General features: G+C 37.6%; 1 protein-coding gene across 1 annotated transcript in view; it reads right to left on the minus strand.

Moving 5' to 3' along the window:
• Positions 1–651: 651 nt before the first annotated feature.
• Serpini2 (serpin family I member 2) overlaps positions 652–24,080 on the minus strand; it is a 29,736-nt gene continuing 6,307 nt past the window's right edge. Inside the window, exons 3-9 of the mRNA XM_028867240.2 lie at positions 17,847–18,077; positions 16,360–16,554; positions 16,089–16,281; positions 12,484–12,581; positions 8,461–8,547; positions 5,029–5,118; positions 652–873 (exon numbers count right to left, since the gene is read on the minus strand). Coding sequence (XP_028723073.1) covers positions 797–873; positions 5,029–5,118; positions 8,461–8,547; positions 12,484–12,581; positions 16,089–16,281; positions 16,360–16,554; positions 17,847–18,077 — 971 coding nt within the window. The 3' untranslated portion in view covers positions 652–796. The remainder of the gene's footprint in view (positions 874–5,028; positions 5,119–8,460; positions 8,548–12,483; positions 12,582–16,088; positions 16,282–16,359; positions 16,555–17,846; positions 18,078–24,080) is intronic.

The following is a 24,080-nucleotide window of genomic DNA, read 5'->3' on the forward strand; positions in this document are numbered from 1 at the left end:
TATTAAAAAGACAGATATGTGGAATAACAAGATTAGTAAAATACACAAAACTCCTACACTGTCTCTACCCTGGGTCTCTATATCACACGTTAGAGAGGGATCCACCATGTAGACTCTTTCTTATTTTACCCCTCTAAGGTCTAGATAAAACTATCATGAATGGGAATCTGAGAGTGAAGTCTTTGCATTAGGTATCCTACATATAATTTTGTGTATATATGTATGTGTGTGCATGTTTGTGTGTGGGAGGGGGTACGTTTCTGTGTATGTGTGCATTTGGCACATACATGTGAAGACAGAGGAGCACCTAGTGAGACATTCTACAGACACATTCTACCTTTTCTGTTGTTGAGACAGGATTCTCAGTGACTTAGTGCTCCATGAGTAGGTTAATCTGACTCCCCAGTGAGTCTCAGGGAAAAGCCTGCCTCTACCTCCCCAATGCTACAATATAAGCACACCATGACACTTGGCTGTTTTCTCTCTCTCTTTTTCTTAAAACCTGTGTTCTGGATTGAACTTAGGTTTTCAGGCACTTTCACAATGGAACTATCAGCCCACATAAATTCAATGTGGAAAAATCTTAGAATTTTTGAACAATTTAGGATTTGTTTATGTTTTATATAATCTCAGTGCTTTAGAAAAACATCAAAAGAAAAAGATTTATATCCATCTTCAGTTATTTTATAGGCACAGTTTTAATCAGAACAATGTTAGAAATTTTTCAAAATGATGACATTTCACCAATCATCCATTTTCCAAGTGTTGTCTTGTATTTGGAGACCATGATTTTTATTCATAGTGAATCTAAATCTCTCCCCTTCACTGTTTGGATATCAGGATCAGTCACTCTTCCCATAAATAAAATTGACTCTAGAAAAAAAGAAAAAAGATGATTTAGAAATTTCTGTAGAAAAAGACAATAATTATATTCTTAATGATTTAACAATCCTTTACTCATTTTTCTCTACAGGTGAAATCTGGCAGCAAGAACCTCCCTATTTGTCTAAAACACTTAGAGCATTATTAATCATTTTTGGTAGTTTGAAAAGTAAATAAAACCCTACAACAGTTTGTCATGGAAAATGCATTAGTCTTGTTTTTCCTGAGAGAGTTTTTCTAAATATAGAACCCAACCAGGCAATCACAGCATAATAAAATGGTGATGAGCACAGTGCAGCTTCAAGTCAGAAGAACTGGCAGCCATCTTTTTATGCACAGAATAACAGCCTCGGGTTAACAGTGCAGTTTCCCAAAACTCCTTCTGCTCTAAATCAAAGCATACTTCACTACTAAAGACAATATTTTCATATCACTAGTACTTTCAAGTGCTCAGCAAAATGATATTGTATCAAAATCAAGCATACACCTGTTTCCAGCCATTCTCTGTTCCGCAGTGACATGGACAAAAGAACTAGAGGACAGATTAGGAATTAATGTTGCGTCAAAACTATTCACCTTGCATTTCACCTGGGAAAGGGAAGTGGAGGAGCGTCAATGACAACCACCATAAACTCTTAATTGCAGGTATAATGAAGGTTAATTTTAAAAAGTGGTAAAATAATTTTTGCTTCAGTTAAAGCTAATTAATGCAGTTAGATATATTTGAAACAACAGCAGGAAGGTCCTATGCTTAGTTAACACCTTGCCATTCAATTAAGATAAAGACATGAATTTTGGGGAGAGTGAGGAGGGGTAAATGGATAGGTTTGCAGGGAGGAAAGGGAAGGAAGAAATACTATAATTGTATTATAATTTCAAGAAGAGATAGACAGTATTAAGAGTGTCAATAACATGGATGGAGCTATAATCTTAAACTGATGTTTTTCTTTATATTTTTCCTCAAAATTGCAAAATTATGTCAAAAAATAAAATGAACACCTAGGTTTCTGATCGATAAGGATGCACCTTTCCCAGGATGAATAATGCTTTTAGTCACAGTGGGAAGCACTGGTAACTTGTGTCTTCATAATGCTCTGGCATAAAAAACTTCTCAGAAATTGGGAGGAATTCTTTAAGTCACTTTTATAGGTAAAAACATCATTTAAAATTTAAACATGGCAGTGTACAACACTTCACAAACAATATTTGTCCCAGTGTTCCCCATCTGTTCATTTCACCATAGAGAATCATACTTTGAATTGAGTCTTTCCAGTCACTACGAAGTTCTGAGGGTTAATGAAACGTCCCTTAACAAAAGAGCAATTCAAGTACAGGGTAGGAACAAGAGTCGATACCACTTATGTTTTCTTTCTTTCTTACATAGGTGCCCTCTTCATTTAACTAAAATGTTTACTCTAGCTCTCCATCAGATGGAGTTTATAACTCCTAACATTAAAATTCACAGCATTGCCAAAACATATGGTTAGATTCCAATTTATTTATTCATAAATATTATTCAAGTTGCTTATTCTTTCAGCTCAAGTGAAGAATTCTAATGCAATAAATTTTGTCTGAGGAGTAATGTCAGCTTGAAAATTATGACTCACTACTTCCTCAGAAATGTGCATTTCATGTACCATCCTTCTCAATTTTCGTCTGGAAGTCTATAGAATTGTTCTGCTCCCTCAGCTTTGAAAAGCTAATGAGTCCTTTATCTCCTGCAACTGTAACAGCTGCAGATAAATATACTGTAATATACAACCCACTTAGTATGAAAATCCAAATAACATATAGAATTTTTACAAGTGGAGTATGTGATAATTTTAAATCCAGATTAAAAATTAGTTGTACAAACCTAAAGTCATCTGCCTGCATACTTGAGAAACTGTCAACTGAATATACATACTTTGGGTAAAGCTTAAGCCATTTCATGATCTTCTAAGTCAACATGTCTCATTTATAAGATAAAAATAAATAAATCACAAAATGCAAACTGCTTTAATATACTAGCACTTCCTAATTTTTAAAGATTTTAAAAAGTTTTTTTTAATGTGGATTAGTGTTTGCTGCATGTATTATGTGTGTGTGGTGTGTATATGAGGCTAGAAAAGGGTGTGTGATTCCTGGGAATTGGATTTAAAGACAACTGTGAGCCACCATGTGTATGCTGAGATCTGAACCTAGCTTCTCTACAAGAGCATCCACTGCTCTCAATCACCAAACAGTCTCTTCAACTCCTATTCTAAATTTTATGTCACAGTCCATACCTCCTAATATATGAGATCTTGTTTATATTAAGCAATACTTTAAAGGAGTAACCCTGCTTCAGAAGGCCTCATTGCAATAATAATCATAGAAATTGTTGCTAAGGTTTAATTGTTAAACATTATCACAAATAAACAAGTATATGGATCATTTTGGGTTTTAAATTTTCACTGCTGTCATACAAGATAAAATTATGAAATTACACTGCCTTAGAACAAATCATCAATTAAGGAAATATAATCATTCTAGATGTCATTTACATATACAATATTGCCCAGTGTAGACTCATTTCTTGCTGTTGTCCATACTCAGTAATTAGATATACTAGTTATAAAAAATGAAGATTGTTCAGTGGTTAAAGTTTTGTAGATCAAATAGCATATTCAGAATGTATTTTAATAAAGACATCTACTACTGGGATTGAAATTGTCTTAATACAATATCAGTGATTTTAAAGCCGTTTCAATACTCACTCTGGAATTAATATTAGACATTAGCATTAACACTCATACCAGTATTAGTATTAGACTAATATTAATTAATATTAGTTTAATATTAGTATTAGAGTTAGACAAAGAGACTAGTGTAACCCTTAAGAGTACCAGTAGCATGGCCATCGGAGAGGGGCTTGGACCTGCCCCTACTGGATGTACCAGGCTCTGCTGACTCGCCACTCGAGGCCTTATTTTCTTGTAGAAGGGAATGGGGGGTGGGTTTGGGGGGAAGGCTGAAGGGGTGGGAGGAGGGAAGAGGGGGGATCTGTGATTAGTATGTAAAATGAATAAAAAATGTCTTAATAAAAAAGTGCCAGTAACAAAACCTTTAGTTAATCTAACAAATTCAGAGTCACAAGTTAACTGTGCCTCTTTTCCTTATGAACCAGTTTATAGAAACTGACAGTTATCTGTCCTTCACTTATTGCTATTTATGTTTATCGATTCTTTTTTAGTGAGAGCCTACTGTGTACTAGGAAGCATGTTATAAATAAGCTTTATATGTTCCTTTAGGTTATTTTTTAAATACTGATTTCTTTTCTAACTTAACAGAAAAATATAACTTAAAATGATGAGCAACATGAGCTGACTTGTTAATGGAGTTGGATTGTGAGCAGAAATCTGCCACCATGTCCTCAGTCACAGTGTGTAGAGGAATTGACATTTCTTCCAAAGCTTTCTAGTATACTTCAGGCTGGATAAAATACCCTCTGCTCTTCTGTGTTTTGTGACTCTCACAGGGTATTGTTGTTGTTAGAATCCTAAGGATGCCCTAAAGATGACTTCTTCAGTGTTTTCACACTCTGGCAGATATTTTCATAAGAGTAAATAGTGGGCAGAAAATTACTATTGAAAATATGGCAATCTATCCGGACAACCTGGATTTCCATGTTCTGACATTATGCCACACAGCCAACTGTACCATCATACCCCCTTTTATGCCTCACTGAATCCTCTGGAGGTCTGAAGTGACGTTTGGTCCCACCTTCCTTCTCAGAGCCTCGATGAGCCTCTCTGTACATAACTCCATAATTCCCAATTTCCATCCACTCCATTGCGGCATCACAGCAAGTTAACCTCATTTGCCACTTTACCAGTCTTTAATTGTATGGTATGACGCAAGCTAACTCTTCTCTCTCTGAGTTTCTAAATCCCTATTAGTCAAATTACTGCTGGAAGTGATGCTAGCTGAACATATGGAACAGCTGTGCCAGAAGCCATATTAGCGCTACCCTATCTCGAACTCTCATCATATCTTACAATACCATAACCGGAGTACAAGATACAATGAGCAAACGCCCATTGAAAGAAAACATGGTTTCAGATACGTGTGTAATAGCTGACAGCTTAATTTAACACTACCTGCTAAGAAATTTTAAAGAGTTACCTGTTTGGGTATGCTTCATAATAAACAGAAATGGATGATTTGCTCGAAATTGAGTTTGAGTCAAACTCATGATCGCAGGGATGTTGATGCCTGTGAAACAGAGACAGCAGTCATTTAGATGTTCACACTCAAGAAATTCATAAAAAATATATTGCAATAGTTTTCACAGACAAATGGATTTTGATGTAATATATCCTAAAGGCAAAGACATTTGTAATTACTTTTCAATCACTGTGCATGGGACTAAATATTTGACCATTCATGAATTCATTCTGACTTCACATTTATGTTCAATGAGAAAGAACACCAAATACTAGATTCAATTTAGTGGAAGCAATGAAAAATGTCATATTTTCAATAGTAATTTTCTGCCCACTATTTACATTACATGATCTGTTCTTAAAATGCTTCACCTTTTAATTCCTTTCCAGACATGTTTGCACTTTATTGCCATATTTCAAGCTGTGAGAATTTTATCTGGGTTCAAAACTACCTACATTACATTTCCAGAATTATTCTGTGAGCTCAGAGCTTTTAAAATTTATAAATTATGCATTTACATATATTGTATATATGCATTATATATGTGTATATGACTTTTATCAAAAAACTAGGAACAGATACTTGCTGAGTTACAATTACTTATTATAATATTTCACATTATTTTAGCTTATGTGGCATTTGCCAATAACGTGGGAAATTTCAGTGGCCAGACAAAGTTTTTTCCTAGATTAAATGTGTTTGCACTCATCTCAGGTTCTATTCATCTCAGATCTGACTGAGTAGGCTAGAGTGAGATCTGAGAATGGCAATTCCTGAGAAGCTCCCATTTGATGCCCTAGTCTCTGAAATGCATTTCTAGCCTAATGTAAACTGCATCTTACTTTCAATGTCCCTGAAAAATTTTGTTCAGGCCCAAGGGGGGGAAAATCAACATGCATTGGTCAAAACTGAAAAAAAAACAATGAAATACAATCTTACAAAAATGACATGAATGCCACTCTTCCATACAGAATAACCATGACAATGCCACCCAAATTACCTGTGGATTTTTCACATCTGAATTACTGAGATAAATCAGAAAAGTAAAGTCAATTTTGCTCCCATTTCATTTTCAGTGAAAACTTTTTTGTTCCTGGCTTGTTCGTGAACAACACCCAGAGTACATCCTTCAAAGTCAGATTCTGAGGCTATTCTGGGGCATGATTCATCAGGATATCTGCTGACTCCTATTACCATCTCCTAATGAGTGCATAATCCTCCTCCTGGAGAATTCTAGCCTCACAGTGAGAGGCACTGTGCAATAGCAAAATGGCTTTGAGCTTTAAACCAGGGAACCTGATATCAGTTCAAATTCTGTCAATTAACAGCATGACCCCAGGCAAGTGACTTTACATCTCAGGACCTTCTCCTTCACTAATATAATTAGAGGATTGCTCACTAATGGATGGGAACTCATTCAGTATTGTGTAAAAGTAGATGAAATGTTGTGTTCATGAGCCATTAACCTCGAATACATAGTGCTGGTTTCTCCGAGGACTGAGAGAGTCCATCTTCTGCAACCTCTGTTTCTTGAACAGAGCAATACAACTTCCTTCAAGAGATGGCAGAATAGTAATGATAGCCCAGTGTGTCCCACCTAGATGTCAAAATCCATGGTACTATGTATCACTATGAAATAACATGAGGGAAAGGGATGGTTGAGCTGGGGGAAGGACAGAGCGGGAGAGGTGGAGGTGGAGAGCAATGAAAGAAATATCTTGATAGAGGGAGCCATTGTGGGGTTAGGAAGAAACCTGGTACTAGGGAAATTCCCAGGAATCCACGAGAATGACCCCAGCTAAGACTACTAGCAATAGTGGAGACGGAGCCTGAACTGGCCTATCCCTGTAATCAGATTGGTAAATACCATAACTGTCATCATAGAGCCTTCACCTAGTAACTGATGGAAACAGATGCAGAGATCCACAGCCAAGCACCAAGCTGAACTCTGGGAATCCAGTTGAAGAGAGGGAGGAGGGACTATATGAGCAAGGAGGGGTCAAGATCATGATGGAGAAATCTACACAGACAACTGAACCAAGCTCATGGAAACTCATGAACTCCAGACCTACAGCTGTGGAGTCTACATGGGACCAAACTAGGCCTTTTACATGTGGGAAATAGTTGTGTAGCTTGCTCTGTTTGAGGGGCCCCTGGCAGTGGAATCCGGATCTATCACTGGTGCATGAGCTGAATTTTTTGAGCCCTTTCCCTATGGTGGGATGCCTTGCTCACTCTTGATGCAGGGGAGAGAGACTTGGTCCTCCCTCAACTGAATATACCAGGCTTTTCTGACTCCCCATGGGAGCCTTTACCATTATGGAGGAGTGGTTGGGGAGTGGGGGGAAACAGGAGAAGGGATGGGAAGGGGAACTGTGGTTGGTATGTAAAATGAAAATAAATGAATGAATAAATAAATAAATAGAATTTGGGAGTGTTTTTTCAACAATACCCTTTAAATGATGCACATTTTAAAGCACTGGTTAATGCTTTAAATCCAAGTAGTATTGGGGAATTAACATAGAGTAACAAGAGAGCCACTAATTGTTTGTTTGTTTGTTTCTAGTTCATTTCAAGGCTTCCACCAATTGTTTTTTCAAGCTTTATTTACATACAACAAAGTTACTATTCAAAATAACATTTGTTCAATGAAGTGCAGAAGAGAGGTTATTCTTAACTTTCAGTGTACTCTCAAACCAACTAGTGAGTTCAGACACCTAGAATCTGACTGAGAAAGTCTGGAATGAGACTTGAAATTTGGCCCTTTTAATAAGTTTCTAGGCAAAACTCTTGCTGCTAGTCTATCTACTGTATGTGTGGTATTTAGGGCAGCCTGTAAGTCCCAAGTCAAAGCTTCCTCTCGTAGGTTGTGAATTTGGATCACTTTGGGAAATTTAAGGAGATCTTAGAGCTTGGATCTCATCTACAGCAAGACAGATCGAATTCTTTTAAACTACCCAGGTGACTCTAATATGCAGCTAAGTTTTTGAGCCACTACTACTGAGATAATAACAAGAATCAAATTAGAAAGGTGATCACTAAGTTAATATAATTAAGAATGATATTAAAGAATACAGTGATACTGAGCACATACATGAGGATTTCATAGTTGAGTCCTGACATTTTCTTCCCAGATGCTTTCTGCTAATTGGTAGTGCTTACAATTTGCACATAAGAAAATATCAATAGATGAAGTTGAACTGCTAATCAAATCATTTTCTTTTGTGTTATGCATAGAGGAAAAGATGTATGTACAACATACACAAGCACCATTTTCTTCCTATCTCTATACAGCAGAAGATAAAAGAAAGGTCCGAATGGGGCAGAACAACCCCAAGCCTCCACCCTGCCCACCATCCTCGTCATTTCTCAAGAAGTCATTTGTTTTACCTGTGGATGTTGCAGCTTCGCTTCCGTCTTCATTTATCTCCAAGAAAACTTTCTGCATGACTCTGGAGACGTAGACTTCAGATGACTCTGATGAAAACATGAAGGATTATTTGACAGTTAAAATCAAAGCCATTACTATTAGGTCCTCAAATAATTACATGTTCAAATATACAGAAACCATGATTGAACAAATGAACTCTCTCCAATGTAGTCAGTTTTCTGGAGATAAGTGTGCTTAGCTTTAACTATGAAATTCATGAAAAGATAGACAGATAGGACAAGTTTGCCCAGACATAAAAGGTGAAGACTGAAAGTACAACCCTCTAATCAGATACCCCACTATGAGGGAGATTTGAATGGACAGAGGGGGCTTTTCACTTTGCCACAATCTACAGAAAGACTGAAAGATCGACCTCAAAGCCAACTTGTCTTTTAAATTATAGATTCAGTTCTGATCTGACATTAAAAAGAAATCCATTTTCCTTCAAGACTGGTTAGGTCAGAAAAGTCTAAAGTAGTTTATGTCATCTGTCCAAATAATCACTTCTGAGCTGTGCTCTTTAAAAACTGGATAAATGTTTCCGTGTAAGACAGTGTCTTACATTTGCTCTATTATGCATGTGTTCTGAGGGTTCCCCTTTTCACCCATGGGTAGAAACAATATGAAATGTTTCTGTCACAGTAGCCTACAAGGAAATTCTTAATAAGTGAAGACATGTGGTAAACATCATGTCAAGTCAGCTTTGCAAGACCAAACATATCTAGCTTCTTCAGAGTCAAGAGAGGCATGCCCTAAAAACTATCTGGCACAAAGTTGGTTTACTACAGACACCACTTAAATCAATGGACATGAGTGTGCTCAGTGACAGAAACCTGTAACATGGAGAAAGGGGAAAGCCAAAGTTTCAGTGTGGATTTTCCAATACATAAGACAGGCACTCAGGATGAGTCACCTAGACAAATTCTCCTCAATAGTTCCCTGAAGTAAGACAGGATTCACAAATAAAGCACACAGTTAGTGACTTAATAGCCTGGGCAGGTAATGGAGAGGTGAAAATTTTCACCCAGATTAGCAATGGAATTAGTCCAAATGGCTCCTAGGTCATTAGGCTGAGGTGTTTGGTCTTATAAATACAGCCCTTGCAGTAAAGCTTAGGAAAAGAATCTGGGACACACTAGCTTAGAATAATGAACAAGAGTTCTATAGACTCATTGGTATCTTTGTCTTTGTTATCATTTCTTTTAAATATTCATGAAAAGACAAGTCAATAATTGTTAAATTAAGAACTCTAGAATATTGCTTTCTAGATGTTTAAGTAAATTTGAATATTGTTCTATTTTTATCTATCTATTCTCTCTCTCTCTCTCTCTCTCTCTCTCTCTCTCTCTCTCTCTCTCTCTCTCTCTGTGTGTGTGTGTGTGTGTGTGTGTGTGTGCAGGTCCTTGTGTGGAGAGGCAACAAGAGGGTGTCAGATTCCCTAAAGCTAGACTTACAGGCAGTTGTGAGTTACCTGATTGCAGTTCTGGTAACTATACTCAAGTCTTCGGCAGAAGCAGGAAGTAGTCTTAACTACTAAGCCATCTCTCCATGTGCTAAATTCTTCTATTTTCCCAAAGTTATAAGACACACACATACACACACACACACACACACACACATATATATATACATATATATATATATATATATATATATATATATATGACATAAGATCTCACTTAGATTAGAAAGTGGAGATGCCTAAAACATAAGTCTTTATTGAACATGGCATAGGAGCTTATAGCATGGTAAGAAGTCATATTTGAAGCCCAAAGTTTCAAACGTACATATTATATTCCAAATTATTGAACTATGTGAGCATAAAATATCTATTTCTTGTAGAAATTGTTCCACTAATATTAGACTAGTTCACATTACATTTTGGTAAAATTTTATTATACAAAAATAAGAAAGCATAGCAAGTGTTGTGACCTAGATAAGTGTCCTTCCACAAGTCTCCTGTGTTGGAAGCTAGGCCTTCAGCTAGGTAGGAAGTAGATGATACTGGAAGAAATTGGCCATTGTGTTTTTAGGAGATCATATCCCCACTCCTGCCTTTTTCCCTCTCTCTGCTTCTTGTCTTCGATGTGATAAATTAGATCCTCTACCAAATGTTTCTGCAGTCATTTGTCTAGTCCAAGCCTAGAGGACCAAAACACCAGGCTAAATCCTCTAATTCAGAATCCTCTTTGGTTTGTTTACAGCAGGCATTTGGTCACTGCTCTGAAAAGTAGCAAATATAGCATTGAATTGCTTATGTTGATAACTACCAGCTTTAGTGTTCAGTCAATGAGGCAGGACCAAACGTTAAAATAATTCAAATAGCTAACCCCAGAGGGGAAAAAAAGGCAGAAAATGTTAGACATTTATTCTCAGCTTGGAGTTATTCTTTTGCGCAAATTATTTTATGAAGCATTTTGGAAGTATTTTCATAAATCATCTTGTAAAAGGTTTATGGAAGCTACAAATTGCTGGAGTTTGAACGGTGAGTTGCTGTTTAAATGCTTAAGGTACACTGAGTGAGATTCCTAGGGCCAGGAAGAAGGTAAAGGGAAAGAAATGCTTGAAAAATGCTTGGCGATTATGGGTTGTGGAGGTGACTTTGGTCCAGGGTGCACTAAAATAGCATCTTACTGGAGTGTTCAATGTGGACTGTGCCTGCTGGTACTGTAGAGATTTGTAAGAAGTCAGATCTAATGTCTCTGTGGAAACAAGTAGTTGTGTCATGTGTGAAGGTGATAACGACTTTGTCTGGCACCTATGCACGGATTCCACTTCCTTTACTCAGAAATGTTATCCATCCCACCCATGCACCTAACTGAATGGTGAGGGAACAAATGGACAAATACTTCCCCAAAGTCTAGATATTTACATAAAAGTCCAAAAAGTGTTTCTACTATATGTTATATGGTGATACAAAATAGACTGGCAAGTCTATCTCATCACAATTCTGCTGAATTTTTTTTAAGTGTGTGTAGTGTGTATGGCTCTCTTCAGTTAATTTTTTTCAGTTATCAGTTTTTTTCAAGGACTGAAGAACTAAAAGAATGTCTGGCATAGCTGTGGAAGTAAGGAACCCAACAAGGCATAATTCCCTAGAAACATGTCAGCATGAACAACCATCTCTATTTGCTGTCAGCCCAAGGCTCTGTCCACAGTAACCTTCCTGATTCCTGATCATGGACATCATCCAAAGCTTTGCATGCTTTAATACCACCAGATTGTCCATCTGAGTTTTATTTGTCCTGCTTAAATGACAGACATCAAGGAGTGATTCCCATCATTAGGAAGGGAATAGAAACGGGGCAGAGTAGAAGTTTACATAATGCTTTTACTTACGTAGTTTTATCATAAGTATGGCAAGAATGTTTATCCAACTTTATGAAATCCTTTCTGAATTTCATTGGGGAAATGTAGCTGGAGTTTTCCTGTGTCCCACTTGGCCTGTGGTCAGGACAAATCTCTCTCATTTGCCAGTCCCACAGCTTCTCGGACCCAAATAAACACACATGGGCTTATGCTAATTAAAACTGCTTGGCCGTTAGCTCAGGCTAACTACTGACTAGCTCTTACACTTTAACTCAGCTCATTTCTGTTAATCTATATGTCGCCATGTGTTCCATGGCTTTACCTGTGTGCCATTACATGCTGCTCCCTGGATGGGAGGCTGGCATCTCTTAACTTAGCCTTCCCGTTCCCAGAATTCTCCTTGTCTGTTTATGCCACCTATACTTCCTCCCTGGCTACTGACCAATCTGCATTTTATTAAACCAGTGTATAAAAGCATTATTCCACAGCAAGGAAAACTTCATACCTGGGAGATACAGTGCATATTAATAGGAGGCTCATCTAAGTTATGACATTTATTCACTACGTATATGCTTGCTAGGACTGATGCTCTCTCATTTTAAGATCAGCTGCTAATAAAATTCCAAGAAAACAAATCAACGTGACAATATAAAAATTACTTATCAACACCATACCTGTTATTCCAGTAAGGTCACAGCCACTACTGAATATCTCAGTTACATTTAAGGAATATAATGCTTCCTTAAAGTCTAATTTTTGCTCCGTTTTAAATCTGTTTCAAAAAGATGAACAAAAATGACTTAAAACACTGTGCACATTTTCTAGGAAATTTTTTTGAGACGTGAGTGGAATGGCAAAGATAATATTGTGAATCTTTGGCTTTCACCAACCCAATTTCATGTTCTTATGTCTCACATCATTTTTATATAGTTCCATTAATTGGTTCCACGTTGGTAATAACTTGCTTCCTGGGTATATTGTTGGTTGGAATGATGAATAGAATGATTTTTAAAGTGACAATTACCCACCCCCAAAAAGAAAAACAGTTTTGTTGTTGTTGTTGTTTCTTTGTTTAACATCTTTGATAGAAGTGTGAAGCTTCCTTCTAACAATTTTTCTGTATTCAAGATTTTCTGACAAAGATGTGCCCTGGTACATGCTCACAACACTATGAGCAAGCAGGAGTCAGCAGTCAACACTCCTAGAGGAAGCTTGTTGGCTACTGATGTTCAGAGAGGCATTTATGTCTCACCATCCTTCCTCTTTATTCTCACATTTTCTGTGAATCTATTCGTTTTGTGGACATTCCTAATGTCTAAGTGGAAACTTCATGTTGATAAACATGGAATGGAACTGGGTAAAATGGACAAGATGTATCAGGTCAGGGGAGAGAGGTGAGATCAGGGAGACAACTTGTGGTGATATTTTATTTGTGCACCCCAATAATACTTATCTGGGGATCAGAGAACAGAGCCAGCCACCAAATTAGACAAAGAGGCCACGTGTGGTGGCACATGCCTTTAATCCCAGCCCTTGAGATCTCATGCTTTTGCTACCAAGTATTTAGGAAGCATACACGTCTTTAATCCCAGCACTAGGAAGGAAAGAAAATGGCAGGGCACAGAAAGGTATATAAGGCATGAGTAAACAGGAAGTCTCACTCTGGAGGCTGAGGAATTGGTGAGGTTGGTTGTGGATTACACTGTTTTTCTGATCTTCCAGCTTTCACCCCCATATCTGGCTCCAGGTTTTTTATTAATAAGACCATTTAGCAATTCATCTTACTAAAGCTGAACAGTGCTTTTGATATCAGGTTATAAATTGAGAGTACAGCATCCAGCTTACTTGAGTCCTTCACTCATGAAGAAGGCACTAGTCAGAGAACCTCAGAGATTCTCTTAGGTGTAGATCTTCCATGGTTTCAAGACATTTATAGGCACTGAATCTCATAGTATTGTTTAAATATTATTTCATAGATGCTTAGAGAATTTTTTTTTCATTTTTAAAAGAGATCACAAACTTTTTTAAAAAGGAGAAAATATGACTTCCTGGGGAAATGCATGTTTACTTATCAGTGACATTCCCTGGCAACTCCTACCTCAAGATCTATGTCTGTACCCTAACAGGCACTTGCCTCAACATATGTACACAGCTGATTGAGGACCTTGGATCTGACACATAAGCTGAAGTTGGGGGCTAGAAATTTGATGGAAAATAAGTCTAACTCAACCATAATACTAATTGATGAGTATTGATTAAATTTCTTCACTGTATTTCTTCAAAATAATGAATACCCTGTGGGAGAGAGCTAAAATTATTTCCTAACAAAATGGAATGTATTTTGTAATATGCTAGACATTCCAAGCCCTAGGTAACAGGGTTTGTGGGGAATGCACAAACTAAAAATCTATTACTAATGAAAACTGCAGTTTTATGATGCTATTTTCAAATTCTTAGTAATTTCCTATTGGAAAAAATTAAATATGATTGTTTTAAAACTATTCTCTTTTTATCATACTCTTTAAACTGAATATCAATAAAGGTAGAAACTATATATTCTAATATACCTGCTATTTTTAGAATAATAGCCCAACAATTTTAGGATAATGACAAGAATACTAAAGACTTATTACAATGTCTAATAATGTGTAATTATCACTAGAAAGTCATTTAAATAATAGTCCTGCTCATACCATAGTCCAGTGAAACCTACAGAAATAGAAATGCATTCATTCATTTGATAAAAGCATAATCTGAGGCCAATATCTAATTATCCATAATTATTGTAGCCAAGAATAAGGGGAATGAAGCAGAACTTCCATGGTTAGTCACTTAATATAGATCACAGTTTTTAATGTCTACAAAAATGGTAGGAAGTCAGCATTGTCATAGAAGAAAGTGTAGTCAGGTTTCTCTGGTCCTACCCTGCTCTGTAATGCCATGGTCCTTTATAAAATAATCACTCAGAAGCTTACATTAATTATAACTGCTTGGCCATTAGCTCAGGCTTATTATTGACTAGCTCTTACACTTAAATTAACCCATAATTCTTATCTATGTTTAACCACATAGCTTAGTACCTTTTCTCAGTTCTGTCTTGTCATCTTGCTTCCTTTGTGTCTGGGTGGTGACTCCTGACTCAGTCTTCCTCTTCCCCAAATTCTCCTCATCTGCTTACCCTGCCTGTACTTCCTGTCTGGCTACTAGAGAATCAGTGTTTTATTTATCAACCAATCTGAACAACACATATTCACAGCATACAGAAAGACATCCCATAGCACTTTCCCCTTTCTGTCTAATCAAAAAGGAAGGTTTTAACTTTAACATAGTAAAATTACATATAACATAACAGTTATTGAACAAGAATTACAGTTACAAAATCTAGTCTATTTGTGTTTGGCAAAATTAAAGAAAATATTCTATCTATGCTCTATTTGTGAGTCTAAAGATTCATTTTACCACTGGCTGGCCAAAACACAGAAAAACTTCCAACTATAAGAAAGCACTCATAAGAAATTTGATTTCTAAGCTTATGGTCAAGATATAGACAAGAGATATGATTTAAATTCAGGTCCAGTTGGGTCAAAGCTAACATGCTGACTCTTTCTGTCTTCTATTCAAAATGTAATTCCACTATAATTCCAAACCATGATCTTGATCAATATATACACTGCGAGTCATTGTTCATCATAGTTGTGTTTCAACTCCCATCTACCTTGACCCTAAACTGAAATTATAAAAGGAATATCAGCTAAAAGTAAAGGAATGGGCAACAAAAATGCTGGTTTGATAAATAGTTAAATTATCATGAAATAGAATATTTATCATATGAAACATTGTCTGTTTGCCTTACACATGGAATTTGCTCCCATGTGTGAACATTGGGTTAAAAAAGGTCTCACATAGGTTAAAAAAAAAAAAAAAAAAAAAAAAAAAAAACTGCAGAAAATCTGAACTCCTGTGCTAAGATAGACCTGCTCCTGGTTTCTTGTCACTACTCTGAATTTGTCTCATTAGTCCCCTCTCCTGTACACTGAGGGTTTTTATTAAATGGGGGAAGAGGGAATTAAAACCTCTTGATGTCTCCCTGTGGGTCTCTATCCTATTATCTGAAATTCAGTTGTGTACATGATAGACTTTAGTGAATCCGGGATTATTTAAGGATGAAAGTAACCAAACCAAATCCACAGAAATACTGCATCAGTGCCAAAATATAAATTCAGAGACTGGGAATTGGCTCGTGGAATAATGTGCTTGCTTCACAAGTGTGAGGACCCACCGAGGGAGGCTCACTTCCACTTCCTCCTCATGCAGCTCAGAGAACCATCTCCGGATGTGATGAGCAGTAATTCGTTTTTCCACTTCTTCTATGCTCACATCTTCTGTGGGAAGGATGATGACCATACTAAACTCATCAGCCTTGTAAGGCAATTCCAAAACCTGACATTCCATGAATGAGTCAGAAAAATAACCTGAAACAAATAAAACTCATTAAATATATTTATCAGTTATCAAAACTACAGTTTAATATATGTAGTTTCTCATATTACCATATTTTGTTCTCAACAGAGCCTTCATCATTGGAACTTTGACAGTTGAGCCATCTTTCTTGCTAAAATCTGACATCTCTGTGTCTTCTTTTCTGAATTTCTGTTTCCAGTCCCCCTTGAAATAAATGGCATTTACCAGGACCAGACGAGTCAGGGGGCCAAACTCTTCCTCAGAAAACATATTTTTAATTTTTCCTATAAATAGAATAGAGAACATAATAGGGAGAAAAATTAAATAGTGATTCAAGGGAACTGACTAAAACAGGCCAAAGCAAAAATGTCTTGCACAGAGCTATTTTTGACAGGGTATTCTATCATCTAGCATGAGCCAAAGGAAATGTTGCTAAATTCTTCCCTAAGAAATGGGTACAAACAGGAACACCAGGAAAGAGGAAATGAGTGTTCTAGGAAAAAGTGGACAGAGCTAGTAATGAACTCTCTGTTGAGATGATATCCATAAGTTGTTCCTCAGACAAGAAGAGGAGAATTGAAATATGTTTTCCCACGTGTTTACCAGTGTTATTCAGACCTAAGGGCTAAACTGCCCATCAGGACAACCAGATTCAGTAGATCAGTGGTCCAACCAAGCTTATTACTCTCATGGCTGCAACCAATGACCAGTGGCTAGCCTGATTGTCATCTTCAAAACAACCAATCTCTCCTCACCTTATTTCTCTGTGCAGTAAGCAATTCCTTGTTTATAACAATATTATTTCCTTATTTCACATCCCTATACATTCTGATCCTCAACACTGAGTCACAGTCTCAATGTGTTCAAATCTGTGTTTGAATCTGCCCATGAAGATGTAAGTAGAAACTCACACAATCATAAATTTCTGCAGCATAATCATAATCAAATAAAAATACTATTAAGGGTTCGATTTATGTTTATTATATCACATACATGGTTATTCAAGTTTCTAATAACTGAAATATTGTAGTAGGGCCTAAGTTTAAAAAGAACCTAAGTGCACAGTGTTCTAAACTTTGAACTCAAATCTATCTTGACCTTAACCTCTATTTAATGACTTTGTAATTTTTGCTGCATTGGTTCTAAAGGTTATATTAGCATATCTATGATAAGATTGTTAGCATTATTTTTAAACATTAACATAATCAACTAAAATATTTACAGTATACTTGGAAAAGTGACATTTGGAACTGACATATCTAATATATTCCTGAACAAAAATAGGCCTCCTGTTTCCACACCTGAAAAAAAAAATCAATACTTCAACAAAAAGTACTGCTAAAATTCTCCCATGAATAATAGGGGACTGACTGAAATTAGTGCATGAATCAATATATTTTTCAAAGCAGTTCTGAGTTTCTCTAGTGTTAATTTAAATAACCGTAGGATGAAATGGAGGATCTGATCCATTTGATCCACAGTAGAATGGGAAATACCGAGCCATTCTTTACTTTGGGATGTTGAAAGTCATGAATCCAACAGGAAACAGCAGTTTTATGAAAATGGGAAACTTTACCATCTGTTTTGCCTTCGACCCAGGTGCTTATTTTCTCTGCACAAGACTTTGCATCCAGAAAATCCACCAGTTTGGTAGCACTCTGAAAAAGTTCCTTGTTGCCATGGAGATATGCTTCCTTCACAATGAATCCTTCTTGAAGGTAGAGGGCACTGGCAAGATTAAATGTAAATTCCTGTTTCTTCTTTGAGATGGCCGAAAAGAGTGACTTCAGCACAGAAAATTCCTCTCCTGCAAAATAATTATAACGTCTCCTCACACATTGAACAACATGAAAACAGTAACTTCTTAATTTGGCCACATGCTCCCAATCATGTCACGTTTTCCATGCTGAGACCTAACTAACTATGGGAAATCAGTACAAAGATTTTGAACATTTGCCTCCTATAAAATACAGATTTTGCAGAAAAATCAACAATGATACCGGACAAAGAATGGTCATGTGAATTTAATTTTTTCAGAACAAAATTATGAATTTATACAGGCTGAAGGAAGGCCCAACTTTCTAATCACATTTAGATCATTCAATAACAGGAAATTTCCATTTAAGACCCCTCCTTTGAGAGGGAACTGTTGAGTATTAGTGGAGATATGACACTGATGAACAGTTTTTCAATGTTACTATTATTTCAGCTTCCAGAGATTGCTGTTTGTTGAAGAACTGCACCTGTCCAGCTTTCAAGGTTTACAAGAAAAGCCCTATAATCATCACTAGGCTTGTGTAAAAATCAGAAGTGCCTATTTGTTCAGATTCAGGAATCTATGTGTATTTCGACTGTCTGCAGGAATAGAGTAGCCATCCGAACAATAGCTACTGGGTAAAAATCAACTAAAATAATTACCACTAGCTAATTATTTATTGTTGAGTGGTTCTGACCCCAATGCTATACATGGCTCTGAATCCCGTCTGCTCAGATGATTCCTTCCATCAGTTCTTAGGCATCTCCTAACGCTACAAACATTTTTATGTACTTCTGACTTTATCCTAGAACTCAGTCATAAAGCCAGAAACTGTTTCCTATAACATGTTATTTCTGGGCTTTCGTTACATTTTCAGTAAAAACTGAAATGCCACTTACGTAACTTGAAAGTTGATAGCATTTGATTAATCTCCATTTAATAACAGCTCACCATTAAAACATACTCATTGAGTAGAATTATTGAGGTGCTGGGGAGATGGCTTAGTCAGTAACTTTCTTTCTGTGCAAGACAAAGGACTTGAATTCAATCACAACATAAAAGCTAGGGAGGTCATTTCATGCCTGTCATACCCACAGTGGGTAGGCAGAGGCAGCAGGGTGCCTGAGGCTTGCTGCCCATCCAGTATAGGCAAGTTGGTGAACTCTAGGTTCAGTGAGAGAACCTGTTTTAAACAATAAGGTAGAGATTAATAGAGTAAGTCCCCTGACATAGACATCTAATCTCCAAAAGTACACACAGAGAGGAATGTACACACACACACACACACACACACACACACACACACACACCATAAAACAAGTATTACAGAAAACTTCTTTGAAAGTATCTAAGGGAGATAAAGTGTGAGAGTACACACGGTTTAATTATGAAACTAGTAGTCATATTTTTTTGTGTGAATAATGGAGCTGACACTGGGGAGCTGCCTCCACATGCTTTGCATCTTGCCCTCCTAACTGGAAGTGATGCTTTGGTCTCTGACACCTCCTTGGTCGGCAGTTTTTAAAAAGGCACAATCTGCCCATCTATGCAGGAAGCCAGGCTAGATGCATTGCATTATATTTGAAACTTCAGGTTCTCTGAAGACAGAGACAAATGCATAAAAGATTTTTAAATATGAAAATACATTTCATATTATTAGACTTGAGGACTTCTATGATTCCCAAAAACCCTGGACTTCTTTATACAAGGAGATGGAGAAAATTATACTCTTTTGTTTGGTTATGCAAAGATTCTGGAACATGGTATTCACTGCTATATAAAGCTTTAAATGGCATATATTAGCAGCTGGGCAGTGACAGAGATGACTCCCTCAGTAAAAATACAAAAGCTTATTCAAGAGAATGAATGACAGAGACAAAGTGGATGATTATAAAGTAATTTTCAGGCATTTATAATTTATGGACACCTTTAAAGGAATGTTAGGGAAAACAGAGAGGAAGAGAAAAAAATAGCTGTACCTCATTTGCCAGAGCAAATAGAATCATGTCATATACTTAAGGTCTAAAAACCTGTGACAAAGAGCTGACCTTTAATAAATTACTGAGCTCCTAGATCAATGGAAAACTATCACCAAGTACCACACGTTTGGGGGAGACTACAAAAATATTGGGCTGATAAACTTGATTATATTTACAGGTTAATGACCTCATTTACACAAATTGAAAAAGATACATATGCATGGCTCCTAATCAGGAATGAGAAAAAAAACTTGTTTAATTTCCTAAAATAGAACCAAAGACAACCAATAATGGGGATACTCTGTTTGAGTATACCAGCCCTCTTAGAAAATGTTTTAAAATTCTAGCACTGGTTCTGATGTCAAGAATCCAAAGGCGAATTATGTGTGCATGTGATCCAAACACGCAAACAAAAGTAGACCTAGGGCCTGGGGAGGTAACTCAGTCAGTGGCATTCCTCCACTAAATCCTAAGGTCCTGAGTCTGACCCTAAATTCAAACATTAAAAAAAAGAAAAGAAAAATTCTGGTCATGGTGACACATGATTATGATCTCAGCACCATGGAGACAAAGACAGATGGATCCTTGGGACTCACTGTCCAGACATCTTAGTGGCAAATTCCAGGTCAGTCCAAGACCATCACAAAAAAGGGTGTATGTGAGGGATGTGGAATGCTGAAGAGATAGTTCACTGGTCCCGAGCACATACTACTCTTGCAGAGAACCGGAGTTAAGTTCTTAGCATCAGGTGTCAGGTGGCTCACCACCATCTGTTACTCCAGCAACATGGGGTCCAACCCCTCTGTCCTCCACAGGCACCTGCACTCAAATGCACCTACCCATACACACACACACACACACACACACACACACACACACACACACGTAGGGGGAGGAGAGAGAGAGAGAGAGAGAGAGAGAGAGAGAGAGAGAGAGAGAGAGTTTAGAAAGTTTAAGATAAAACCAATTTTTTAAAAAAAACTGCACTCTTTGAAGAATAGCACTGTCTTCTGGTCTCCAAATCCTCATGTCTATTCATGTACACTCACAAACTAAGAGACCAAAATTATGGATTATTTCAGACAAATGATCCACACAAATCCTCTAATCCAAACCCTGTTTTTAATAGTAAGGAATCTAATATTCATAGACGTAAGGAAAGTTGAGAGGCAACATGATTGGGAAAAACCACAAGGAATTTTATTGTAGAACTAGAGATGAAATTCTTGCTAAGTATTCTTTCCTTTGTTTGTAGTGCTGGGCATTAAACCTTGTACCTTAAGCAGGCTGGGCAGGCCGTCTAATATTGAGCTGCACCCCAGATCCAGGTTTTCTTTTCATGATGCAATGATAAAATAGAAATGTCTCCAATGCATCCTTTGACTAATCAATTACATTTTTTTTCCAGAGCATTATCAAGTGTTCAGCACAGTGAAGGACATATATTCTGGACAGAAACTTTGATGCTTAGGTAACATGTAAGTACTCTGCACCTTGGGAACCTCAGTGCTGCAGGTATGCTAGCAGTTATATGCATCTTTAGGGTCCTATAGAATAAGCCAGATATTTGTGTGGAATAATACAGCAAGGACCACATATTGGTAGCAGGAAAGAAAAATCAAGACTGACGATTCAACAAATAGCATATTTTATAAATCAGTGGTGTAGGAGGAGGGACTAGAAAGAAGACTGAGTAAGAATATTTACTCTTCTTCCATAGGACTCAAGTTCTGTTCCCAGCAAACACATTGTGTGTTTAACAACAATCTATATCCTCATCTCCAGAGGATTTGATATTCTCTTCTAGTATTTTTAGGCCCCTACATTCATGCACAAGCCACATACATATGCATGTGATTTTAAATAATAAGTCTTTTTAAAGAATAAAATTACTGAGGGGCTAAGGGCAGAGCCAGGAGTGAAGTCAGTTAATGAGATTCATCTAAGAAATTAAGTCTAAGGAGATGTTGAAATATGCAAGAATCAAGCTATATTATATTTCAACACACTATTTTTTTAAAAAAAAAAAAAAAAAAAAAAGCAAAAATTGAGGCTGAGGAGATGGCTCAAAAAATGTTGGCTGCATAAACATGAGGACCTGAGTTTGACGCTTGACATCCATTTAAAGACCTACTCTGGTTATCGGATGGCCGAGCACCCTAACTGCCATGATAGAACTCGCATCCAGTGTCTGATGGAAGCAGATGCAGAGATCCACAGCCAGGCCCCAGGTGGAGCTCCAGGAGTCCAATTGGCAAGAGAGGGGTGATTATATGAGCAAGAGGTATGGAGACCATGATTGGAAAAAGCACAGGGACAAATAGCCAAACTAGTGGAAACACCACATGATCTGTGTGAACTAATAGCTGAGGAGCCCCCATGGAACTGCACCAGGCCCTCTGGATAAGTGAGACAGTTGATTAGCTTGAAGTGCTTAGGAGGCCCCCCAGGTAGTGGAACCCGGACCTGTCCTTAGTGCATGAGCTGGCTTTTTGGAACCTAGGGCCTATGCTGAGACACTTTGCTCTCAGCCTTGGTGTAGGGAGGCAGGGACTGGACCTGCCTCAACTGAATCTACCAGGCTCTGCTGACTCCCCAGGGGAGACTTTGCCTTGGAGGAGGTGGGAATGGGGTGGATTGGGGGGAAGGCTGGGGGTGGGAGGAGGGAGGACAGGGGAATCTGTGGTTGATATGTAAAATTAAATTAATTATAAAATAAAAATATTTTTTTAAAAAAGCTGGTGTTGCAGTGTGTACTTGTAATCCCAGCACTGATAAAGATGGGATGCTCCCCGTGGCTTGCAGGCCAATCAGTCTAGTGAAATAATCTAGCTCCATGGTTAGTGACAGGTCCTGTCTCAAAAAGTAAACTGACCTCAACCTCTGTCTGCCACATGCACATGCACACACAGGTATGCTCATGTGATTACATACATGGATACAGGAATCAAAATGGTAAAATGTGATGAACAAAATATGACAACTTTCAATAATGACAAGATTCGTTTTGTCTTCCTTTGTTCCAGTTTCCACATACCTCTGCCCGCACTGCCTGCTGCTGGCTGTCTCGGTCTTCACTCCACTCTTAATTCCATTTACTGGTCTCACTCCAGACTGTGGAGACGTTTCTCCATCTCCTTGTCATTCACTATCTCACTCTTTCTCGCCTCTTAACAGTGTGTCTTCTCTTAGTTCTTCTTTTCTCACTTTTATCTTTCAGACTTTATTTTCATTATTTTGCCTTTTAACTTTCTTTTTCTTTATCATTGACCCTCCATATGTGTCTCTCTGTTACTTAAAGTGTGAATGGCAGAAATATTTTGGCAGATTATGCTCACTGGTTTGCCATCTATATAAACTCTTACAAGGAAAGTATAAAATTGCCCTTATGAGTCTCACGACATTGTTTTGGGGAAGAGCACTAGACAAAATACTCAACTGCTGTGGATATCACTCTATGTAAATAAAACACTGATGGCCAATGACCAGGCAGGAGGTAGGTGGGACAAGGAGAGAGGAGAATTCTGGGAAGCGGAAGGCTGGGGGGGAGACACTGCAGCCACCACCAGGAGAAGAGCATGTAGAGACGCCGGTAAGCCACCAGCCACGTGGCAAGCTATAGATTTATAAAAATGGGTTAATTTAAGATAAAAGAGCAGTTAGCAAGAAGCCTGCCACGGCCATACAGTTTATAAGTGATATAAGCGTCTGAGTGATTATTTTATAAGTGGATTGTGGGACTGCGGGGCTTGGGGAACCTGGAGAGAAGCCCTCCAGCTACAAATGGCGCCCAACGGCTCGAGTTTCCACCTTAAATCTGAGAATATTTAATAACCAATTCTAAACAGAGCCAAAACCAGGTTCCTGCTTCTTGTCTCATACGGACAGCTAGATGCGGCAAAACGCAAGTTTGAACACTGGCGGGTTCCTGGCGGGTGTGTTTGACCGGCAGTATGGAGGAAATGAGGCATCTACCAGCGGCAAATTAAGCTGTGTGGTAGATTTAGTCTTTACTAGTATTTAAAAAAAAAAAAAAAAAAAAAGAGGTTTCTGGGCTACACGCTGCTTTGATAAA

Source organism: Peromyscus leucopus, chromosome 6 (genome assembly GCF_004664715.2).
Source record: "Peromyscus leucopus breed LL Stock chromosome 6, UCI_PerLeu_2.1, whole genome shotgun sequence".
NCBI lineage: Eukaryota > Metazoa > Chordata > Mammalia > Rodentia > Cricetidae > Peromyscus > Peromyscus leucopus.